The sequence below is a fragment of the Chelonia mydas genome, chromosome 24 (assembly GCF_015237465.2).
Source record: "Chelonia mydas isolate rCheMyd1 chromosome 24, rCheMyd1.pri.v2, whole genome shotgun sequence".
In the NCBI taxonomy this organism is placed as follows: Eukaryota; Metazoa; Chordata; order Testudines; family Cheloniidae; genus Chelonia; species Chelonia mydas.
In genome coordinates, this window is record NC_051264.2 from 6,995,892 (window position 1) to 7,015,339 (window position 19,448).

At 45.7% G+C, this 19,448-nt stretch overlaps 1 protein-coding gene across 3 annotated transcripts in view; it reads left to right on the top strand.

Annotated features, from left to right (window-relative positions):
- The window catches only part of LOC114018599 (immunoglobulin kappa light chain-like), a 68,237-nt gene extending 51,033 nt beyond the window's left edge, over nt 1–17,204 (top strand). The window contains exons 1-6 of one of the 3 annotated variants that reach the window (XM_043535044.1): nt 1,353–2,482; nt 2,759–3,088; nt 3,899–4,210; nt 6,974–7,084; nt 7,484–7,530; nt 17,048–17,192. In XM_043535044.1, coding sequence (XP_043390979.1) covers nt 2,440–2,482; nt 2,759–3,088; nt 3,899–4,210; nt 6,974–7,084; nt 7,484–7,530; nt 17,048–17,143 — 939 coding nt within the window. In that variant the 5' untranslated portion in view covers nt 1,353–2,439 and the 3' untranslated portion in view covers nt 17,144–17,192. Of the gene's footprint in view, nt 1–1,352; nt 2,483–2,758; nt 3,089–3,898; nt 4,211–6,973; nt 7,085–7,483; nt 7,531–8,231; nt 8,481–13,508; nt 13,839–14,660; nt 14,973–15,749; nt 15,873–16,254; nt 16,302–17,047 lie in introns of those variants that run through there. The other 2 variants (XM_037882590.2, XM_043535042.1) reach the window with 2 other exon arrangements.
- The last annotated feature ends 2,244 nt before the right edge of the window (nt 17,205–19,448 follow it).

Here is a 19,448-nt window from a genome sequence, read left to right on the forward strand (position 1 = left end):
TGTAAATCTGGAGGAGCTCTGTAGCAGTCAGTGGAGTTACTCTGGATTTACTCCGGAGTCTCTGAGAGCTGAAGCTGGCCCTGTCTATCCCACTTAGCATCTGTGTTTCTCTTGGTGGATGATACAACGAATGCGTTACCCAGAACTTGTTACACACACATCTTCAACCATGGTAAGGGCTGTCCACTAAAGTCTGGAGAAGAAGTAATGGGCTTAATCTGCAGCAAGGGAGATTTAGGGTAGGTGTTAGGAAAAGCTTTGTAACTCTAAGGAGAGTTCGTCTCTGGAACAGGCGTCCAAGGGAGGTTGTGGAATCCCCGTCACAATGGAGGATTTTAAGAACAAGTTAGACAAACGTGTCCAGGATGGTCCAGGTTTACTTGTCCAGACCCCTGTGCTGAGGCAGGACCTGGATGACTTTTCAAGGTTCCTTCCAGTCCGACATTTCTATGATTCTCCGAGTGCCAATCAAAAATGAATGACTAAGGCCCAGAATTTGATCTCATGTTACCCTGAGTACTGAAGCCAACGGGGCTGCAGGAGGGCCCAGATTTCTGTTGTGAGTTCAAATTGAGGTCTTGAATGAATGGTGACTTGAAGTCACTGAGGATGCTTTCAGCAAGACAAAAGTATCTGTCTCTGGTTCCTTGGCCAACTTCCCCTGTGGGTAATTACAAGAGCTGGTCAGGAGTCTTTAGAAGAAACATTTCTTTCTCAGAAAATGCCCATTTGTTGAAATGAAGATTTGTTTTCCATAGGGAAAGCGTCTGTTTTGATTATTTTTTTTACTTGATAAAAAGGTTTCAGAATTTCAGAATGAAACATTCTGGTTGTCCAGTTCAAAAAGACATCTTGCTTAGAAATATACACTAATTATAGTGGAATTTTTTTAAAAAATATTTTGTGGTCAAAAAATTATATGTTCAAAATTGGAAGGAAACATTTCAAAATTCTTAAAACAAAACGCTGCCTTTCACCCAAACCGAAAATGATTTTTGGTTGAAGAAAATTTTTGAGATTTTGACTTTTCATCCCAGTTCAACATAGGAAAATGTTTCAGTGTTTTCTGAAAATTTGTGTGGGGTCGGAAATCCATTTTCTGCCCAGCCCTGGTAACTACAGGAGTGTAAAATTGCTCCTGTAGTTACAGTTGGCTACATTGCTCCTTTTCACTTCCTGTCCTAAGCCACTGCACAGGGCTGCTGTGGGGCTGTCAAACAGCTGCCCCGCTCCACCCCCACAGTGTGTAAAGAGATTTCTATATAAACTAAGGGCCCAATCCTGCTTGGTGCTGAGGCACTTCCTGTGATGTGCTGGGCACCTCCCACATTCAGCAAAGTCGAGGGGAGTGGTGGGTGCTCATCTGCTGTTAGGATCAGCTCCTACCTTCCGTTCCCTAAAGCACTGTACATTGTAAAGCAATGGAAGGAAGAAGGACGATGGTCCCCAGCATTAGAGAGCTGCCTGGAAGGGGTTTGTGACAGATCGATCCAGGGGAGCTGCAGCCAGCCAAAGCAGCCTCACAAGTGGGGTGTGGGCTACGGAGACATGGCCAAGGCACCCAGGGATTCTATTCTTTTTTTTTGAGCCAATTGCTCTAATCACTAGCCCACATTGCCCTCTGTTGTCAGGTGTTTCAGAAGGGACATTGACAGATGCACTTTATTTCTTTCTCCCTGCTTTGTGCAGCCAGACTCAGCTCTCTAAGCAGCCCCGTTCAGTTAATTTTAACCAGTTTATTGCTAGACTCAAGGGGTGGCGCTTAACTGCCATTGACTTCAGTAGGAGTGAGGCACCCAACACTCTTAGCCAGGTTTGAAAATCCCACTAGGCACCTGTCTGCATTTATAGGCACCTACATACCTTTGCAAATCTGGCCCAAAGTCACTTTTGGAAATGGGACTTAGACTATTTTGAAAATCGTGTCTTATGTTGTTTTTTTTCTCACACATGCCAGAGCTTTCAGTCTGATGATCCACAGTGCGGTTAACAGTCCTCCAAGACAAGACAAGACAACAACCTTTACATGTCTGCGTTGTGCCACCAAGAACTGTGCTACAATAAACCAAACATGGAAGGCTGAGGAGGATTGACATTGGGATTGTCAGAGGCCCTAAGTGGTTTAGGAGCATTTTCCTTTGAAAATCAATGGGGCTTGTGCTCCGAACTCATGTGGGTTTGTTTATTTACATCATCCATATTCTGGACATTTAATTATTCTGAATTATTATTTACATCCCTGTGCCACTAGAACGCAGAGAAAATCTACAAGAAATGCTGTAGCCTCTGCAGAGACTTTAACCCACCCATCACCACAGCACATCCTCCTCGGAGGCGTCCCTCACTGGAAATGACCAAGACACTGTACCCAGTCACTGCAGCAGTGCACTCGGCGTCAGCCTTTGGGCCAGTGTGTCAGGATTTTCTCCTACTATTTTTATGAACATGATCTTTGCCGAGTATCTGCTTTTATCTTCCTTAGGTAAAACTTCTGCATTAAGCTCTGGAATTGGGAAAACAGCCTTGACAGTAGGACACTAGAGTTGAATACTGTATCTATGAAATGTTTTGAAACTTTTACTGGATATTAATTGCATTTCCATTCACTTGTATGAAGTTAGAGCAGCTTTTCAAGCATTTGGAATGCAGAGAATAAACATTATCAGATTAAGTAATTTCTTTTGCTGAGCTATCCATTCCATCTGTGGCAGTTGGAGACCTGGCGGAAACTGACTATAATGATATTTTATTTCTCCAGTGCTGGGAGTGCAGTTATTTCTGCACCAGACTCAGCGGATCCAGTTTGTTGAAGTTAGTGACACCGCAAAGATCCACTGTTCTTCCACAGAAAACTTGGAGGGAGGAAGTAGCATGTTTTGGTATTTGAGAAGAGAAGGTGAGAAACCCACCTGCATTAAGCGCTGTTTGGATGACCAAAATGTAAGTAAATTTGCTTGCAAACATGAGACACACAGCTCGACACTGGAAATCAGCAACGTCCAAAAGACTGAATCTGGCATTTACTACTGTGCATTTGAATACAGCAGCTACCTGATTTTCGGGAATGGATCCACACTGATCGTTGGAGGTAAGGAACCATAGCTTGTTTGAGGAGACTAATAACTGATTGCCAAAGCATATTTCATGTTCCCATTAAAATGTGACAAGATACCATAGTTATTGTTGAATGGTTCAAAGGAAAGCATGCTTTCAGCCAGACAGATCAGCTAAACATTAAATGCTCTGGGTATAGAAGGAATATAACAACATTTATAGTTATAAAATATATGTGTAAAACCTGAAAGTGCCAAAATTGAAGTTTCTCTGTGACTGTTCAGGGCACCCAGGTTGGACTATTGCTAACCTGAGAGTTATGTGTGCATGAAACAATATTTTGATTTAATGAAAAGTTTATAAAATTTATAAAATTGTTTGCAATTTTCCTTGTAGGTAGTGCAGCTATGTATTGCACTCTATCCTAGTTAGGGGTTGTGTGGTGATTTAATATTTCCTCCTTCAATAGATTTGTTCCTTTGAATTCATGTCTTAGTGACAGATACGCAATGTTGTTGTAGCCGTGTTGGTCCCAGGATATGAGAGAGACAAGGTGGGTGAGGTAATAGCTTTTATTGGACCAACTTCAGTTGGTGAGAGAACGAGCTTCCTTGCTGACACAGAGCTCTTCTTCAGATCTGGAAAATGACTCTCTGAATACGTTTCCCAGACCTGAAGGAGAGCTCTGTGGCAGCTTGAAAGTTTGTCTTTCACCAACAGAAGTTGGTCCAATGAAAGATTTTTGCCTCACACACCTTGTCTCTCTGAGTGAAAGATTAATACCTTTAATCAGACTGCAGCTCATTTGATCATCACACTGAATTTGCCATCTCCTTCTGCTCAGACAGTTATACCAAGAGCAGCTGGGTGATGCTTCTGGTCCCATTTCCACATGGCAGTCAAGACACTGGGACAGCGAATCTGGCTTGTGTGATCCGTGGAGTGTCCAGCCCAGTCCATGTTTCCTGGAGTGTTTCTGGGGAGCTGCAGGAACAGGGGCTGACGCGCTCATTGAAAGCAAAGGATGGATCTTTAACGCTCATAAATCATATCAGCGTCCCCATGGACACCTGGACCAGTGGGAAGAATTTCACCTGTGAAGTCAAATTCAACTCTTCTGGCAACAGTGTGAAGACAAGTACCAGATATTCTGCAAGTAAGCGATATTATATTTGAGGCTAATTGAGACTCTGATGTAAAATAGGTGTAAAGTTGCCCCAGTCAGAGAGGCTGAAACATAATTTTCCATCACAGAAAGCTGGAATATTCTATATCTTAATTAAAACTTCTCAAGGGAGTTTTGGGAAAGGAAACTTGAGACATTACAGGGACCACAAGACAAAGTAGCTCTGATCTCTAGGGCAGCTTTCACCCAGATTGTACATATAAAGCACTGTAAAGAGTTAAATAATAATAAATACCAGGAGTAAAGGGGAATTCAGAGGCATTTGAGAAGAGAGATGTTTTCCAATGAGATATGCAAAGTGATGGAAAGGCGATGAGGTGAGGCGAGACGAAAGAAAACAAATAAGAGGAAAACAAATAAAGACGAAGTGGGACCGCTAAACACTGAGGATGGAGTGGAGGTTAAGGATAATCTAGGCATGGCCCAATATCTAAACAAATACTTTGCCTCAGTCTTTAATAAGGCTAATGAGGATCTTAGGGATAATGGTAGCATGACAAATGGGAATGAGGATTTGGAGGTAGATATTACCATATCTGAGGTAGAAGCGAAACTCGAACAGCTTAATGGGACTAAATTGGGGGGCCCAGATAATCTTCATCCAAGAATATTAAAGGAATTGGCACATGAAATTGCAAGCCCATTAGCAAGAATTTTTAATGAATCTGTAAACTCAGGGGTTGTACCGTATGACTGGAGAATTGTTAATGTAGGTCCTATTTTTAAGAAAGGGGAAAAAAGGTGATCCGGGAAACTACAGGCCTGTTAGTTTGACATCTGTAGTATGCAAGGTCTTGGAAAAAATTTTGAAGGAGAAAGTAGTTAAGAACATTGAAGTCAATGGTAAATGGGACAAAATACAACATGGTTTTACAAACGGTAGATCGTGCCAAACCAACCTGATCTCCTTCTTTGAGAAAGTAACAGATTTTTTAGACAAAGGAAACGCAGTGGATCTAATTTACCTAGATTTCAGTAAGGTGTTTGATACGGTGCCACATGGGGAATTATTAGTTAAATTGGAAAAGATGGGGATCAATATGAAAATTGAAAGGTGGATAAGGAATTGGTTAACAGGGAGACTACAGCGGGTCACACTGAAAGGTGAACTGTCAGGCTGGAGGGAGGTTACCAGTGGAGTTCCTCAGGGATCGGTTTTGGGACCAATCTTATTTAATCTTTTTGTTACTGACCTCGGCACAAAAAGTGGGAGTGTGCTAATAAAGTTTGTGGATGATACAAAGCTGGGAGGTATTGCCAATTTAGAGAGAGACTGGATCTGGATGACCTTGTAAACTGGAGTAATAGTAATAGGATGAAATTTAATAGTGAGAAGTGTAAGGTCATGCATTTAGGGATTAATAACAAGAATATTAGTTATAAACTGGGGACACATCAATTAGAAGTAATGGAGGAGGAGAAGGACCTCAGAGTATTGGTTGATCATAGGATGACTGTGAGCCGCCAATGTGATATGGCTGTGAAAAAAGCTCATGCGGTCTTGGGATGCATCAGGCGAGGTATTTCCAGTAGCGATAAGGAGGTGTTAGTACCGTTATACAAGGCACTGGTGAGACCTCATCTGGAATGCTGTGTGCAGTTCTGGTCTCCCATGTTTAAGAAGGATGAATTCAAACTGGAACAGGTACAGAGAAGGATGTATCCATCCATCATCCATCACCTTAGGATGATCCGAGGAATGAAAAACCTGTCTTATGAAAGGAGACGCAAGGAGCTTGTTTAGCCTAACCAAAAGAAGGTTGAGGGGAGATGTGATTGCTCTCTATAAATATATCAGAGGGATAAATACCAGAGAGGGAGAGGAATTATTTAAGCTCAGTACCAATGTGGACACAAGAACAAATGGATAAAACTGGCCATCAGGAAGTTTAGACTTGAAATTAGACGAAGATTTCTAACCATCAGAGGAGTGAAGTCCTGGGATAGCCTTCCAAGGGAAGCAGTGGGGGCAAAAGACCTATCTGGCTTAAAGATTAAACTCGATAAGTTTATGGAGGAGATGGTATGATGGGATAACATGATTTTGGCAATTAATTGATCTTTAACTATTCATGGTAAATATGCCCAATGGCCTGTGATGGGATGTTAGATGGGGTGGGATCTGAGTTACTACAGAGAATTCTTTCCTGGGTATCTGGCTGGTGAATCTTGCCCACATGCTCAGGGTTCAGCTGATCGCCATATTTGGGGTCGGGAAGGAATTTTCCTCCAGGGCAGATTGGAAGAGGCCCTGGGGGGTTTTCGCCTTCCTCTGTAGCATGGGGCACGGGTCACTTGCTGGAGGATTCTCTGCACCTTGAAGTCTTTAAACCATGATTTGAGGACTTAAATAGCTCAGACACAGGTGAGAGGTTTTTCGCAGGAGTGGGTGGGTGAGATTCTGTGGCCTGCATTGTGCAGGAGGTCAGACTAGAAGATCATAATGGTCCCTTCTGACCTTAATATCTATGAGTCTATGAGACCTACAGGGAGGATTCTGTAGATGGCAGAAGGTGCAAAGAAGATTCTGATTACAAGGAAAATAGAATTCACCTATGGGAAAGGGGGCAACACAGAGGCTGAAAGGTGCTGAAGGCTCCTGTAGCCTCACTCCTCGGGGGTTAAGGCCCGTGGTGAAATGGGGACCAGGAGGGGAGAGCTGGATGTGGTGGCATCATGACCCTCTTGGCTCAAGTCAGGCACTTGTGTCTGGTTTTTTTGCTTCCTCCACAGCCCCTGCCAGGGAGTGCTCACTTTACATTGTGCCCCTTGCGGCTGGTGCTGGTCTGCTGCTGCTGGTGGTGTCTCTGAGCCTCGTCTGGACCCTCTGCCCTTCCACGCTAGGTAATAAACACAGCCCAGTCCAGACACTCCCCCACAGAGAGAAATCCGGCTCCCACACTTGTAACTGTCCCGTCCAACACACGAACACGCTGCAAACTTCACAACTGCCACACTGATCTCCGAATGTTTGTTTTCTGAAACTTGAATTTCCTGTGTTGGGAGAACGGCTTTGTTCTCCGTGACAAAGGGAGCGATGTAGAAAGGCTTCTGCTGCCCCTGGCCCTGGCACCTTGTGTATAGCTCACAAAGAGCACTAGCCTTTCTGAGGAGCCTCGCTCCATTTGCCATCATGGTGGTGCCCTGCGCACCCACAGCTCGGATGCACCATTAGTCAATGAACTACAGCTGGGGGAGTGACCATGGAAGAGGAACTTTGACTGTTGTCTTTGTTTGTTCCAGGATTCCAGCCCAGGGTCTCAGCACCCCCAGCTTCACAGGAGCACCAGGTACGGCTCTTTGCAAACTGTCTCTGTGTAAACCAATGTGTCTGTCTCAGGCATTTCTAATCCATCAACTTCATGTGTTTGGCACCGAAGCTGATTGATCTGGAAGGAGGAGGTGAAAGTGAGGTCTAGCTGTTGGAGTAGCAGGGAGGAAGAACGGAGTCGTACTGTGAGCTTTGCTACTAACTTACTGTGGGATAGTGGACAAGTCACTTACTGATCTGTGCCTCTGTTTCCCCATGTGTAAGGAGTGGATAACAAGGCTTACTGCATAAGGATGATGGGAAGTTTGATGTTTTATTGGTTCTGACTGTACCCTTTACAGGGTTTTTGTGTGCAGCTTGGAATATTTTTGGCACTTATAAGATAAAGAGCTATAAGAAATTATATTTGTAAAGCACATGAAGATTTTCCAGTGAAAGGTGCTCTGGGCCTGATCCAAAGCTTACTGACCTTAATAGGAGACTGTCCATTTCTATTGGGTTTGGATCTGGCCAAATATTTTCAGCAGGTGAGTTCTTAAAGACAGAATCCAGTGATGGTTTCCATTTTAAAAACACGCAGTTTATAGGACAAGCAGGAGAATCAGAGATGAGAGGGAATTTTTCATCAGACTAAACTCACTTGGATGTTCAGTTCTGTCTCACCCTGTATCCCTTCATTTTACAAGGAGGTGGCTCATTTTACTAATTGTCGCCAAACAGGGTGGAATCTTATACGCTCATCTGGATTTTGATTCACGGAATCGCAATGGGCGCACGATGCAGCGATCGGCCACAGGGAAACATGTAAAAGCCTGAACTGTCTAGTGCAGGGGAATCCACACATGGGAACTGATAGCTGGTTCTCTGCTGATCGGACGTAGCAGCTGGAAGAAGGCTCTGTTTGTCTCCGTCTCCTTTCTTTTTGTATTTTCTCCACTTCTCTGTTTAGAATAAAAAGATCAGAAGATCCCCACAGGGTCCAGCCTCATCAGGTGGGAAATCTCCTTTTGGGATATAAAGGCATCATGGTGTAGATTGTGTATTAGATTGGAAGCTCTTTGGGGCAGGTACGGTCTCTTTGTTCTGTGTCTGTGCCGCGCCTAGCACAATGGTGCTATGGTAACACAATAATTGTCATCATCACCCTCCCCTCATCTGCACAGAGACCCAGACACAGCTGAATGGCTGCAGCTTCCCTGCACAAAAAGTGAGGCCGGATGGCAGGAGCCTGCAGAGGGGATGTGCAGCCCCTGTATACGCCACAGCTCCCAGCTCCCCTGATTCTCAGCTGTAACGTTACATGGTCATGCAATGGGATTGGGAAGGGGAAGGATGGATGCAGGAGCTGGGAGGGATGAGAATCTCTCCCCAGGCTAGGGCTGGAACTGCTACTCCAGTGATTCCTCTGGAGCAGTGTTTCTCAACGACCTGTCTGTGGACCAGTGCCGGTCCCTGAGATCTCCCTGACACAGTTTAGGAAGGCAGCCAGGCGGTCCCTGGTATCCAAAAGGTTGAGAAACGCTGCTCTAGAGTCTGCTTCTTTCCCCCTAGGGCAAGGTCCACAGATCCCCTTTTGCCCGCCCCTCTGCACCATCTAACGATAACAACACGTTATCAATGACTGGCGCTCTCCTGGTGCCTGAGCCTGCACGCGCTGCCTGTTTGCATCACAACTTGTTGTTCTTCAAGCTGTCATTCAAACTGTCACTCATTAAAAAGTGATAGAAATGCAATTAGTGATATTTGTGTTGCCTCTTTTACCTGGTCAATCCATCAAGCTCAGCTTACTGTGTAATAAGAAAGGTGCCCTCTTGAATCCTTTAGGCCAGATTCTGCTCTGGTTTGCAGCAGTGTAAACCTGGAGGAGCTCAGTGGAGTTACCCCGGATTTACACCAGTGTCTCTGAGAGCAGAATCCGGTCCTTTCTATCCCTCTTAGCATCTGTGTTTCTTTTGAAGGATGACCCAACAAATGTGTGTCATGCGACTTGTTACACACACATATGGTAAGGGCTGTTTTACAGAGGACGGTGATCAATTGTTCTCCATGCCCACTGGAAGAAGGACAAAAAGTTATGGGCTTAATCTGCAGCAAGGGAGATTTAGGTGAGATATTAGGAAAATCTTGCTAACTCCAAGGTTAGTTCAGCTCTGGAACAGGTGTCCAAGGGAGGTTGAGGAATCCCCATCATTGGAGGTTTTTAAGAACAGGCTGGACAAGCACCTGTCAGGCATGGTCTAGGTTTACTTGGTCTGGGACTTGATGACTTTTTGAGGTCCCTTCTAGCCTGACATTTCTGTGAATCAGAGTGCTAATAAAAAATGAATGACTAAGGCCAGAATCTGATCTCATGTTTCCCTACGTACTGAACCGAACGGGGCTGCAGGAAGGCCCAGATTTCCACTGAGCCTTCAAATTGAAGTCTGGAATGAACAGTGACTTGCAGTCCCTGACGGTGCTTTCAGCAAGACAAGAGTAGCTGGCTCTGGTTCCTTGGCCAACGTCCCATTTGAGTTATTACTCGAGCTGGTCAAGAGTCTTCGGAGGAAACATTTCTTTGTCAGAAAATGCCCACTTGTTGAAAGGGAGATTTTTATCCCCCCCTCAAGGGAAAAGGGTCAGTTTGACGTTTTTTACAAGAAGAAAAGTTTCAGAATTGCAAAATGAAAAATTCCGGTTCTCGAGTTCAGGACGACATCTTGCGTAGAAGTTGAAGCAATTATAGTTGAACAAAATTGTACAGTTGATCATAATTGTATATGGTCAAAACAGAAAGGAAACATCCCAAAATACTAAACCAAAATGTGTCCTTTCACCCAAACCAAAAACGATTTTTTATTCAAGAAAATTTTGACTTTTCATCTCAGTTCGAGACAGGACCATTTTTCGATCTCTTGAACATTTGTGTGGGGTGGGAAATCCATTTTCTGCCCCAGTCTGGTCATTAAAAGTGTAAAATTGCTCCTGCAGCTGCAGTTGGCTACATTGCGCCGTTTCACTTCCTGCCCTACGCCACTGTGCTGTGTTGCTGTGGGGCTGTCAAACAGCTGCCCCGCTCCACCCGCACAGTGCAAGGACAAGGCCTGCCCCAGAAACGCCCCAGGGCCCTGCCCATCCATGCCAGGTGCACCAGGTGTGGGCAGGCAGGCTCAGCATGGCAGGATCCAAGTGTGGAGGGGCTTAGGGTGCGGGGATCCAGGTGAGGGTTCAGAGGCTGTGTGGGGCATTCTGGGTGCGGGCGGCTCAGTGGGGGATCCGAGTGCAGTGGGGGGATCTGGATACATAGGGGCTCGTTGGGGAGGTTCTGGGTGCAACAGTAATAGGACTCTGCAGGGGGGTCCAGGTGAAGGTGGTTGGGGCTCACGAGGGGGGGTCTGGGTTGTGAGGGGATAGAGCTCATCGGGGGGGTCTGGGTGTGGGGGCTCAGTGGGGGGTCCAGATGCTGGGGGAGTGGGGCTCAGTGAGGTGGGGAAGGGGATCCAGGTGCAGCTTGTTGGGGCTCAGTGGACTGGGGATCGGGTGCAGGTGGCTTGTCAGGGTGGTCCAGGTGCAGGGGGAGTGGGACTTGGTGAGGGGGCGGTTCTGAGTGTGGGGGATGAGGCTTGGTGGGAGGGTCTGAGGGGGTTGGGTGGATGGGGGAGCAGCTCCCTATACAGGGATCCCTCCCCCTGCAGCTGAGGAGCAATTGGTGCAGGAAGCGGGGGGGTAGGGGGGGACTTTTCAGAGCTTCCTGCAGCTGGGGGATAAATCTGGGGGTGGGTCTGATTCCATGCAGGGGAAGAGGAAGTCCCATCCTCCCGAGCATAGCTGGGACTAGTAGCTGAGCCCAATACAGGCTAGGAATCACCAGCCGGGTCTTCCCCAGTCCTGCCTCCTGCCCCACAGTGATTTACCTCTCTGCTGGCTGCTCTGGCCCCCAAAAATATACTGCTGGGAAGGGTCGCATGACTGCTTTTGTGGCTTCCCTTTGCCTCCCTGTCAGAAAGTCATTTTTCTGCTGGGAAGCAAAGAAATCTGCGGGGGACATAAATTCTGCACTGTGCAGTGGTGCAGAATTCCCCCAGGAGTAACACAGCATAAGGGCCTAATCCTACATGGTGCTGAGGCACCTGCTGTGACATGCTGGGCAGCTGCCACACTCAGCAAAGTCAAGGGGAGTGGTGGGTGCTCAGCTGCTGTTAGGCTCAGCATCTACCTTCAGTTCCTTAAAGCACTGTACATTGCAAATAGTGCTTTGTACCCTTGTCAATCAGTGTTACTGGGAGAGTTATAACAGGCCCTTACAGGAACTGGGCTGGGGAGACATTGTGCTTGAATAGCGTTATGATTTCCATGGTCTTATTTGTACAACCACTGACAACATTCAGCCCCTTAACAGCGACCCTGGGGACCGGATTCTCATTTGCACTAAGCCCCTTTCCACCACGGTAACGCACAGGGGCCTGGAAGTGGGTGTGAGTGTAATTTCTGCTCCTCTAAACTCCTTGTTCCATTGGTGCAAAGGGGAAGCTGTGTAATTGTGAGTAATGCCCTTGGGCTAGAAATCAGGCAGAATCTTGGCCAGTCCAGTCATCCTTCGTCAGCCAAACTCCTGCTTCCACTTAACACTGCCTCAGTCAGGGACTGCAGGATTTAGCCCAGGTCGCTCCCCAGCCATGTGGGGGAGGAAGGCAGGGGAGGGTAGAAGGGAAGGAAGCAAGGACGATGGTCCCCAGCTTTAGAGAGCTGCCTGGAAGGAGTTTGTGACAGATCGATCCAGGGGAGCTGCAGCCAGCCAGAGCAGCCTCAGAAGTGGGGTGTGGTCTAAGGAGATGTGGTCAAGTCACCTAGGGAATCTGTTCTTTTTTGAGCCAGTCGCTCTAATCACTAGCCCATGTTGCCCTCTATTATCCGCTGTTTCAGAAGGGACATTGACAGATGCACTTTACTTCTCTCTCCCTGCTTTGTGCAGCCAGACGCAGCTTTCGAACCAGCCCCGTTCAGCTCATTTTTATCCAGTTTATTGCTAGATCCAGGGGGAGGAACTTAACTTCCATTGACTTCAGTAGGAGTGAGGCACCTAACCCTCTTAGCCATGTTTGAAAATCCCACTGGGCACCTGTCTGCATTTATAGGCACCTAAATACCTTTGAAAATCTGGCCCTAAGTTACTTTTGAACATTGTATCCTTCATTGTCTTATGTCTCAAACATGTCAGAGCTTTCGGTTTGGTGATTTAAAGCACAATTTAAGTCCACCACGACTAGATGCCAAACGGTCATTACGTCCCTGCATTGTAGCACCAAGAAGTATGGTGCAACAGCAGCCTGCACATGGAAAGCTGGGGAGAGACTTAGGTTGGGATTGTCAAAAGAACTAAGTGATGTCGGAGCATTTTCCTTTGAAAATCAATGAGACTTGTGCTCCGAAGTCATGTGGGTTTGTTTATATAGAACATCCATGTTCTGGATATTTAAAATTATTCCAAATCATATAGTGCACCCCTGCACCGCTGGAATCCAGACAAATTCTACAAGAAATGCTGTAGCCTCTGTAGATTCTTAAACCCACCCATCTTGTGTTTATCACAATAGCACATCCTCCTCGGAGGCGTTCCTCACTGGACACTGTACCCCGTCACTGCAGCAGTGCACTGGGCATCAGCCTTGGGGCTAGTGAGTCAGGATTTTGTCCGACTCTTTTATTAAAATGATCTTTGCGAAATACCTCATTTTATCTTCCTTAGGTAAAACTTCTGCATTAAATTTTGGAATTAAGAAAACAGCCTCTTCAGTAAGACATCAGTGTTGAATATCTATGATATGTTTGGAAACTTTTCCTGGATTTTAATTGCATTTCCATTCATTTGTACAAATGTTAGAGCAGCTTTTTTAGCCTTTAGGCTGCAGAGCATAAATATAATCAGATTAAGTAAATTCTAGTGCTGAGCTATCCATTCCGTCTGTGGCAGTTGGAGACCTGACGGACACTGACTATAATGATATTTTATTTCTCCAGTGCTAGGAGTGCAGTTATTTCTGTACCAGACTCAGCGGATCCAGTTTGTTGAAGTTAGTGACACCGCAAAGATCCTCTGTTCTTCCACAGAAAACTTGGAGGGAGGAAGTAGCATATTATGGTATTTGAGAAGAGAAGGCGAGACACCCACATGCATTAAGAGCTGTTTGGATGATCAAAATGTAAGTAAATTTGCTTGCAAACATGAGACACACAGCTCGACACTGGAAATCAGCAACGTCCAAAAGACTGAGTCTGGCATTTACTACTGTGCATATAGATACAGCAGCTACCTGCTTTTCGGGAATGGATCCATGCTGATTGTTGGAGGTAAGGAACCATAGCTTGTTTAAGGAGACTAACAACTGATAGATAAAGCGTATTTCATGTTCCCATTAAAATGTGACAAGATACCATAGCTATTGCTGAATGGCTAAAGAGAAAGCATGCTTCAAGCCAAACAGATCAGCTAAACATTAAATGTTCTGGGTGCAGAACGAATAAGTTTTAACCAAAAATGTTAAAACTTGAAAGTGCTGAAAATAAATTACTGACGTTTCTCTCTGACTGTTCAAGGCACCCAGGTTGGGAATATTTCTAACCTAAGAGCCATGATGGCATGAAACAATATTTTCAGTAAAAAAAAAAAAAAAAAAGTCAATTAAATTCATAAAATTGCACAAAATGTTTCCTTCTAGGTAGTGCAGCTACGTATTGCTCTATATCCTAGTTGGTGCTGGCGTGGTGATTTCGCATTTTCTTCTTCAAAATAGATTTGTTGCTTCGAATTAATGTCATAGGGAATGATAGTATGCCATGGTGTTGTAGCTGTCTTGGTCCCAGGATATTAGAGAGACAAGGTGGGTGAGGTAATATCTTTTCTGGGACCAACTTCTGTTGCTGAGAGAGACGAGCTTTCGAGCTTCCACAGAGCTCTTCTTCATGTCTGGGAAATGACACTCTGAATATATTTCTCTGATCTGAAGAAGAGCTCTGTGGAAGCTCGAAAGCTTGTCTCTCTCACCAACAGAAAGTTGGTACCATACAAGACTTTACCTCACCCACCTTGTCTCTTAGTGAAAGATTAACATCTTTAATCAGACTGCAGCTCATCTGATTATCACACTGAATTCGCCACCTCCTTCTGCTCAGACAGTTTTACCAACACCAGCTGGGTGATGCTTCTGGTCCCATTTCCACATGGCAGTCAAGTCACTGGGACAGCAAATCTGGCCTGTGTGATCCATGGAGTGTCCAGTCCAGTCCATGTATCCTGGAGTGTTTCTGGGGAGCTGCAGGAACAGGGGCTGACACGCTCATTGAAAGCAAAGGATGGATCTTTAACCCTCATAAATCACATCAGCGTCCCCATGGACACCTGGACCAGTGGGAAGAATTTCACCTGTGAAGTCAAATTCAACTCTTCCGGCAAGAGTGTGAAGAAAAGTACCAGGTATCCTGCAGGTGAGTGATACGATATTTAAAGGTAATGGAAACTCAGATGTAAAATATGCATGTGACCAAGATGAGAGCTGCTTCTATGTGATTTTCCATTACAGAAATTTGGAATATTCTATGGCTTCATTAGAATTTCTCCAGAGAATTTGGGGAAAAGTAAATTGAGGTGTTACAGGGACCACAAGACAACATAGCTCTGATTTCTAGGGCAGCTTTCTCCCAGACTGTCTATATAAAGCACTGTAAAGAGTTAAATAATAATAACTCCCAGGAGTAAAGGGGAATTCAGAGGCATTTGAGAAGAGAGATGTTTTCCAGTGAGATATGCAAAATGATGGAGAGACGTACAGGGAGGATTTTGTAGATGGCAGGAGGTGCAGAGAAGATTCTGATTACAGGAAAAATCACTGGCCTAACGAAAAGGGAACAACGGAGAGGGTGAAAGGTGCTGAAGGCTCCTGTAGCCTCACTCTTTAGAGAATAAAACAGGTGGTGAAATGGGGAACAGGATCACAGAACATGTCTAATTCTGACCTAGTGCACCAGTCGATCTCAAAGCACTTTACAAAGGAGGTCAGTATCACTAGCCTCATTGTATAGATTGGGAAACTGAGGCACAGAGAGTAGCTGTGATGTGTCCACGCTCACCCAGCAAGCCAATGGCAGAGCTGGGAGCAGACCCCAGGTTTCCTGAGTCCCTGTCCTCTATCCATTAGGCCACACTGCCTCTTGGAAGGGTGTAGGCAGGACTGCTGAAGGAAGCCTTTTGTGTCTTTCTTTTAGCCACCTCCACAGCCCACGCCAGTAGTTGCCTACCTTCCATTGTGTCCCTGGCGGTGCTGAGCGCCCTGATGCTGTTGATGGTGTCTCTGAGTCTCATCTGGACCCTCTGCCCTTCCAGGCTAGGTAATAAGCACTGCCCACCCCCAACGTTCTCCTGCAGAGAGCGGTCCCACTCCATCCCTCCTCCTGGGGATTACAAGTGTTACCCCATGTGCTACACGGACACACGGTCAGTCTCATGAGCACCAAGACTGAGCTCAGAATGTGACTTTCCTGTGTCGGAAGAACGGCTTTGTTCTCCATGACAAAGGGAGCGATGCCCATGGCCCAGGCTGCTTGTCTGTAGTTCGCAAAGAGCACTAGCCTTTCAAATGAGCCCCTCTCCATGTGCCATCATGGTGGTGCACTGGGCACCCACAGCTCGGATGCACCATCAGTGAACTACAGCTGGGGGAGTGACTGTGGAAGAGGAACTTTTACCCTTGTCTCCGTCTGTCTGTTCCAGGATTCCAGCCCAGGAGCTCAGCACCTCCAGCTTCGCAGGAGAACCAGGTACGTCACGTTACAAATGATCTCAGTCTAATTGTGTTTTCTCAGGTATTTCTAATGGGTAAATCGCCTTAGTGCATTAGCGGCCTACAAGGGTTGTTTCCAGCCCGGCTACTAACAGACTTGGCCATTCGGCAAATCACTTAACTGCTCCATGCCTCGGTTTCCCCAAGTATACAAAAAGAGATAAGAAGGCCTAATTCACATGGATACTAGGACATCTAATTTATTATTGTTTCAGACTGTACACTCTTTCAGGGCAGTTCGTCTTCGCTTTGGCCCAGATTGTCAAAGGTATTTAGGTGCCTCCCTCCCATAGTTGGGCACATACATACTTTGAAGATCTGAGCCTTTGTGTCTTATACAGTGCAGGGCATATTGCTGGCACTTAACAAACAAATAATAATAATTGATAGTACTGGAAAAGAACATTAAGATTCTCAACTGAAAAGTGCTTGAGACCTGATCCAAAGCTAACTGAAATGAACCGGAGAGTTTTCATTATTTCCGTGACCTGCACATCAGGCCTGAGCAGAGCCAAATGTTATCACTGAGTTCTTAAAGTCACATGGCACTGTCCATTTTCATAACACACACCATTTATAGGAAAAGCGGGAGAATAAGAGACAGGAGGGAATTTTTAGTAAGGTCAATGGATGCTACACTCACTTGCGTGTTCCAGTCTGTCTCCGCTTGTATCATTTCATTTTACAAAGAGGTGGCTAATTTTATTAAATGTCGCCAAACAGGGTGGAATCTTATACGCTCATCTGGATTTCGATTCGCGGAATCGAGACGGGCGCACGATGCAGCCATCAGCCAGAGGGAAACATGTAAAATCTTAAACTGTCTAGTGCAGGGGAATCCACACGTTGGAACAAACTGTTCTCTGCTGATCTCAGTGGGGTTAGCCAACCTGTAATAAAGCTCTTTCTGGCTGTATCCTTTTTTCTCGCCTCTTCTCTGTTTAGAATATAAATGTCAGAAAATCCCCCTTAGCCCCTGAGAGGAAAATCTCATTGTTTAAGCTAAGACCATCATTATATAGGTGACTTTTCGGTTGATTTGCATATTTTGAAGAACTGGTTGGAAAATGGCTTTTTTCCCTCATGGAAAATTTTGATAAAAGCAAAAAAGTTTAATTTTTCCTAAAATTTTTAGCAGCAAATGTTAACTTTTTGTTGAAGGATTTTTTTCACCCATAACACATTTTCAGCTACAAACCAAACCGTGATTTTATTTCCGGCTTTTCAATCTTCAGACCAAAAAAAAATCAAAGATTTGGGTTTTGTCGAAAACCCAATTTTCCCTTGGGGGGAAAAATAGTTTAGATGGAAAGTTTTCAACCAGGGCTCATATTTAGGAACAAATCCCTGCAGAGTGAGTTCCTCAGATTCATAGTCTGATAAATGTGAAGGTCAGAAGGAACCATTGTGACCATCTTGTCTGACTTCCTGAGTCATAGACCAGAGAACCTCAAGCCCGTAACTTCTGGTTGCGCTGTGGTGTAGCTTTTAGAGAGACACCCAATCTGAACATAAAGCCTGCAGAATCACATCCGTGGGCAAGAGGACCTGCTGCAGTTTTGCAGTGACAGGCGATGCATCATGCATGTCAGCTGAGATTATTAATGGCAAAGAGGGATCTAGAGAGAGCTGGTAGGTCAGGCTCTCTGTCTGAGAACTGGTGCTGCTATTGCACTGATTCCTGCTTTTCTTGAAGGGCCAGATCCTTAGAAGCCCACAAGCCATGCCATCTAATAATAACAGGTAATCAATAAAAGGGGCTCTCCCTAGCCACTGAGGCTGCACGGGTGCCTGTTTGGATCCCAGCCAGCTCTTTTCAAGCTCTCATAATGCTACTTACTAAAACGATACATCAATCTCGTCACTAAAGCGTCCGTTGCCTTTTTCAGCGGGTGAGATGCTGCAGCTCAGCTTATTGTGTCTGAGAGGAGACTTTGCAAATCCTTCAGGCCAGGTTCTGCTCTCACTTGTGCCCGTGTAAATGTGTGGCAGTCCCTGGAGTTGTGCCAGCTTCACCACAGTGTCCCAGGCAGCAGAATCCGGCCCTGGACATTTCATTTAATATCTGGACTAAACTTGCTGCACGTCACAAGTGCCAGTAAAAAGACGAATGAAGAAGGGCCTCAACCTGAGCTCATTTCGCCCACGAGGCAGCAGGAGGAGGCCCTCTGTCCGATGAGACTTAATACTGGGGTCTGGAACAGCGGCAGATGGTCCCCAGTACACTTTCAGCAAGTGGAGAAGAGTTCTCTCCGGTGCCTTGGCCAGCTTCCCGAGTGGGTATACGTCAGCCTACTCAGGTGGCTGTTGCAACTGGATACACGATGCATCTTCACTTCCTGTCCTGAGCTGCAGTGCAGGGTTGCTGGGGGGCTCTTAGCCAGGTACGACCTTCCAAGCCGTTTTGCTGGTGGCCGACAGAATTCCTATAGACTGTTAAAAGGCCTTGTCCTATAGGCTGCTGAGGCCCCCGCTGTGATGTGCTGAGGTCAAAAGGAGGGGAGGATGCTCACCAGCTTGCAGGACCACAGCCCAAGTCCAGACGGCTTTGGAATCCTGAAAGCACTGTACAATTGGAAGTTATGACAGGTCCTTTCTGTAGGCAGGGGCCATGCTGGGGAGGCACTGACCCACATCCTCAAAAGTATTTAAGCTCCTAACTTCCATTGAAATCAATGGGCATTAAGTGCCTACATACCTTTGAGGATCTGGGCCATTATGCTTATATAGCTTAATGATTTCTATGGTCTTATCTGCATTACAACGTGAGCCTCTTCCAATGAGTCTGGGGGTCCGGATTCTCATTTGCACTAAGCCCCTTTATCAGGGCTTAATTTGTGCCAAGGCTGAGCCCCGTTTCCTCTAGGCCTGGCAGTGCATCTCCCTGGCATCTCTGAGCTTGCTGCATCAGTTATGAATGTAAAAAAATTACTTGAGTCCCGGCACCTAATTGCTTGATCCCCAGCACCTCTTTCATTACAAATTAAGCGCTGCCCTGGTAGGGTCAAGGGGCCCGTAAGTGGGCATGATTAATTCACTGCCTGAACTGTGTAAAGGGACCCAAATGTAATGGAGAATAATCATATGAAATATAGACCCCGCCTGCTGTCAGGCGTGATCTAAA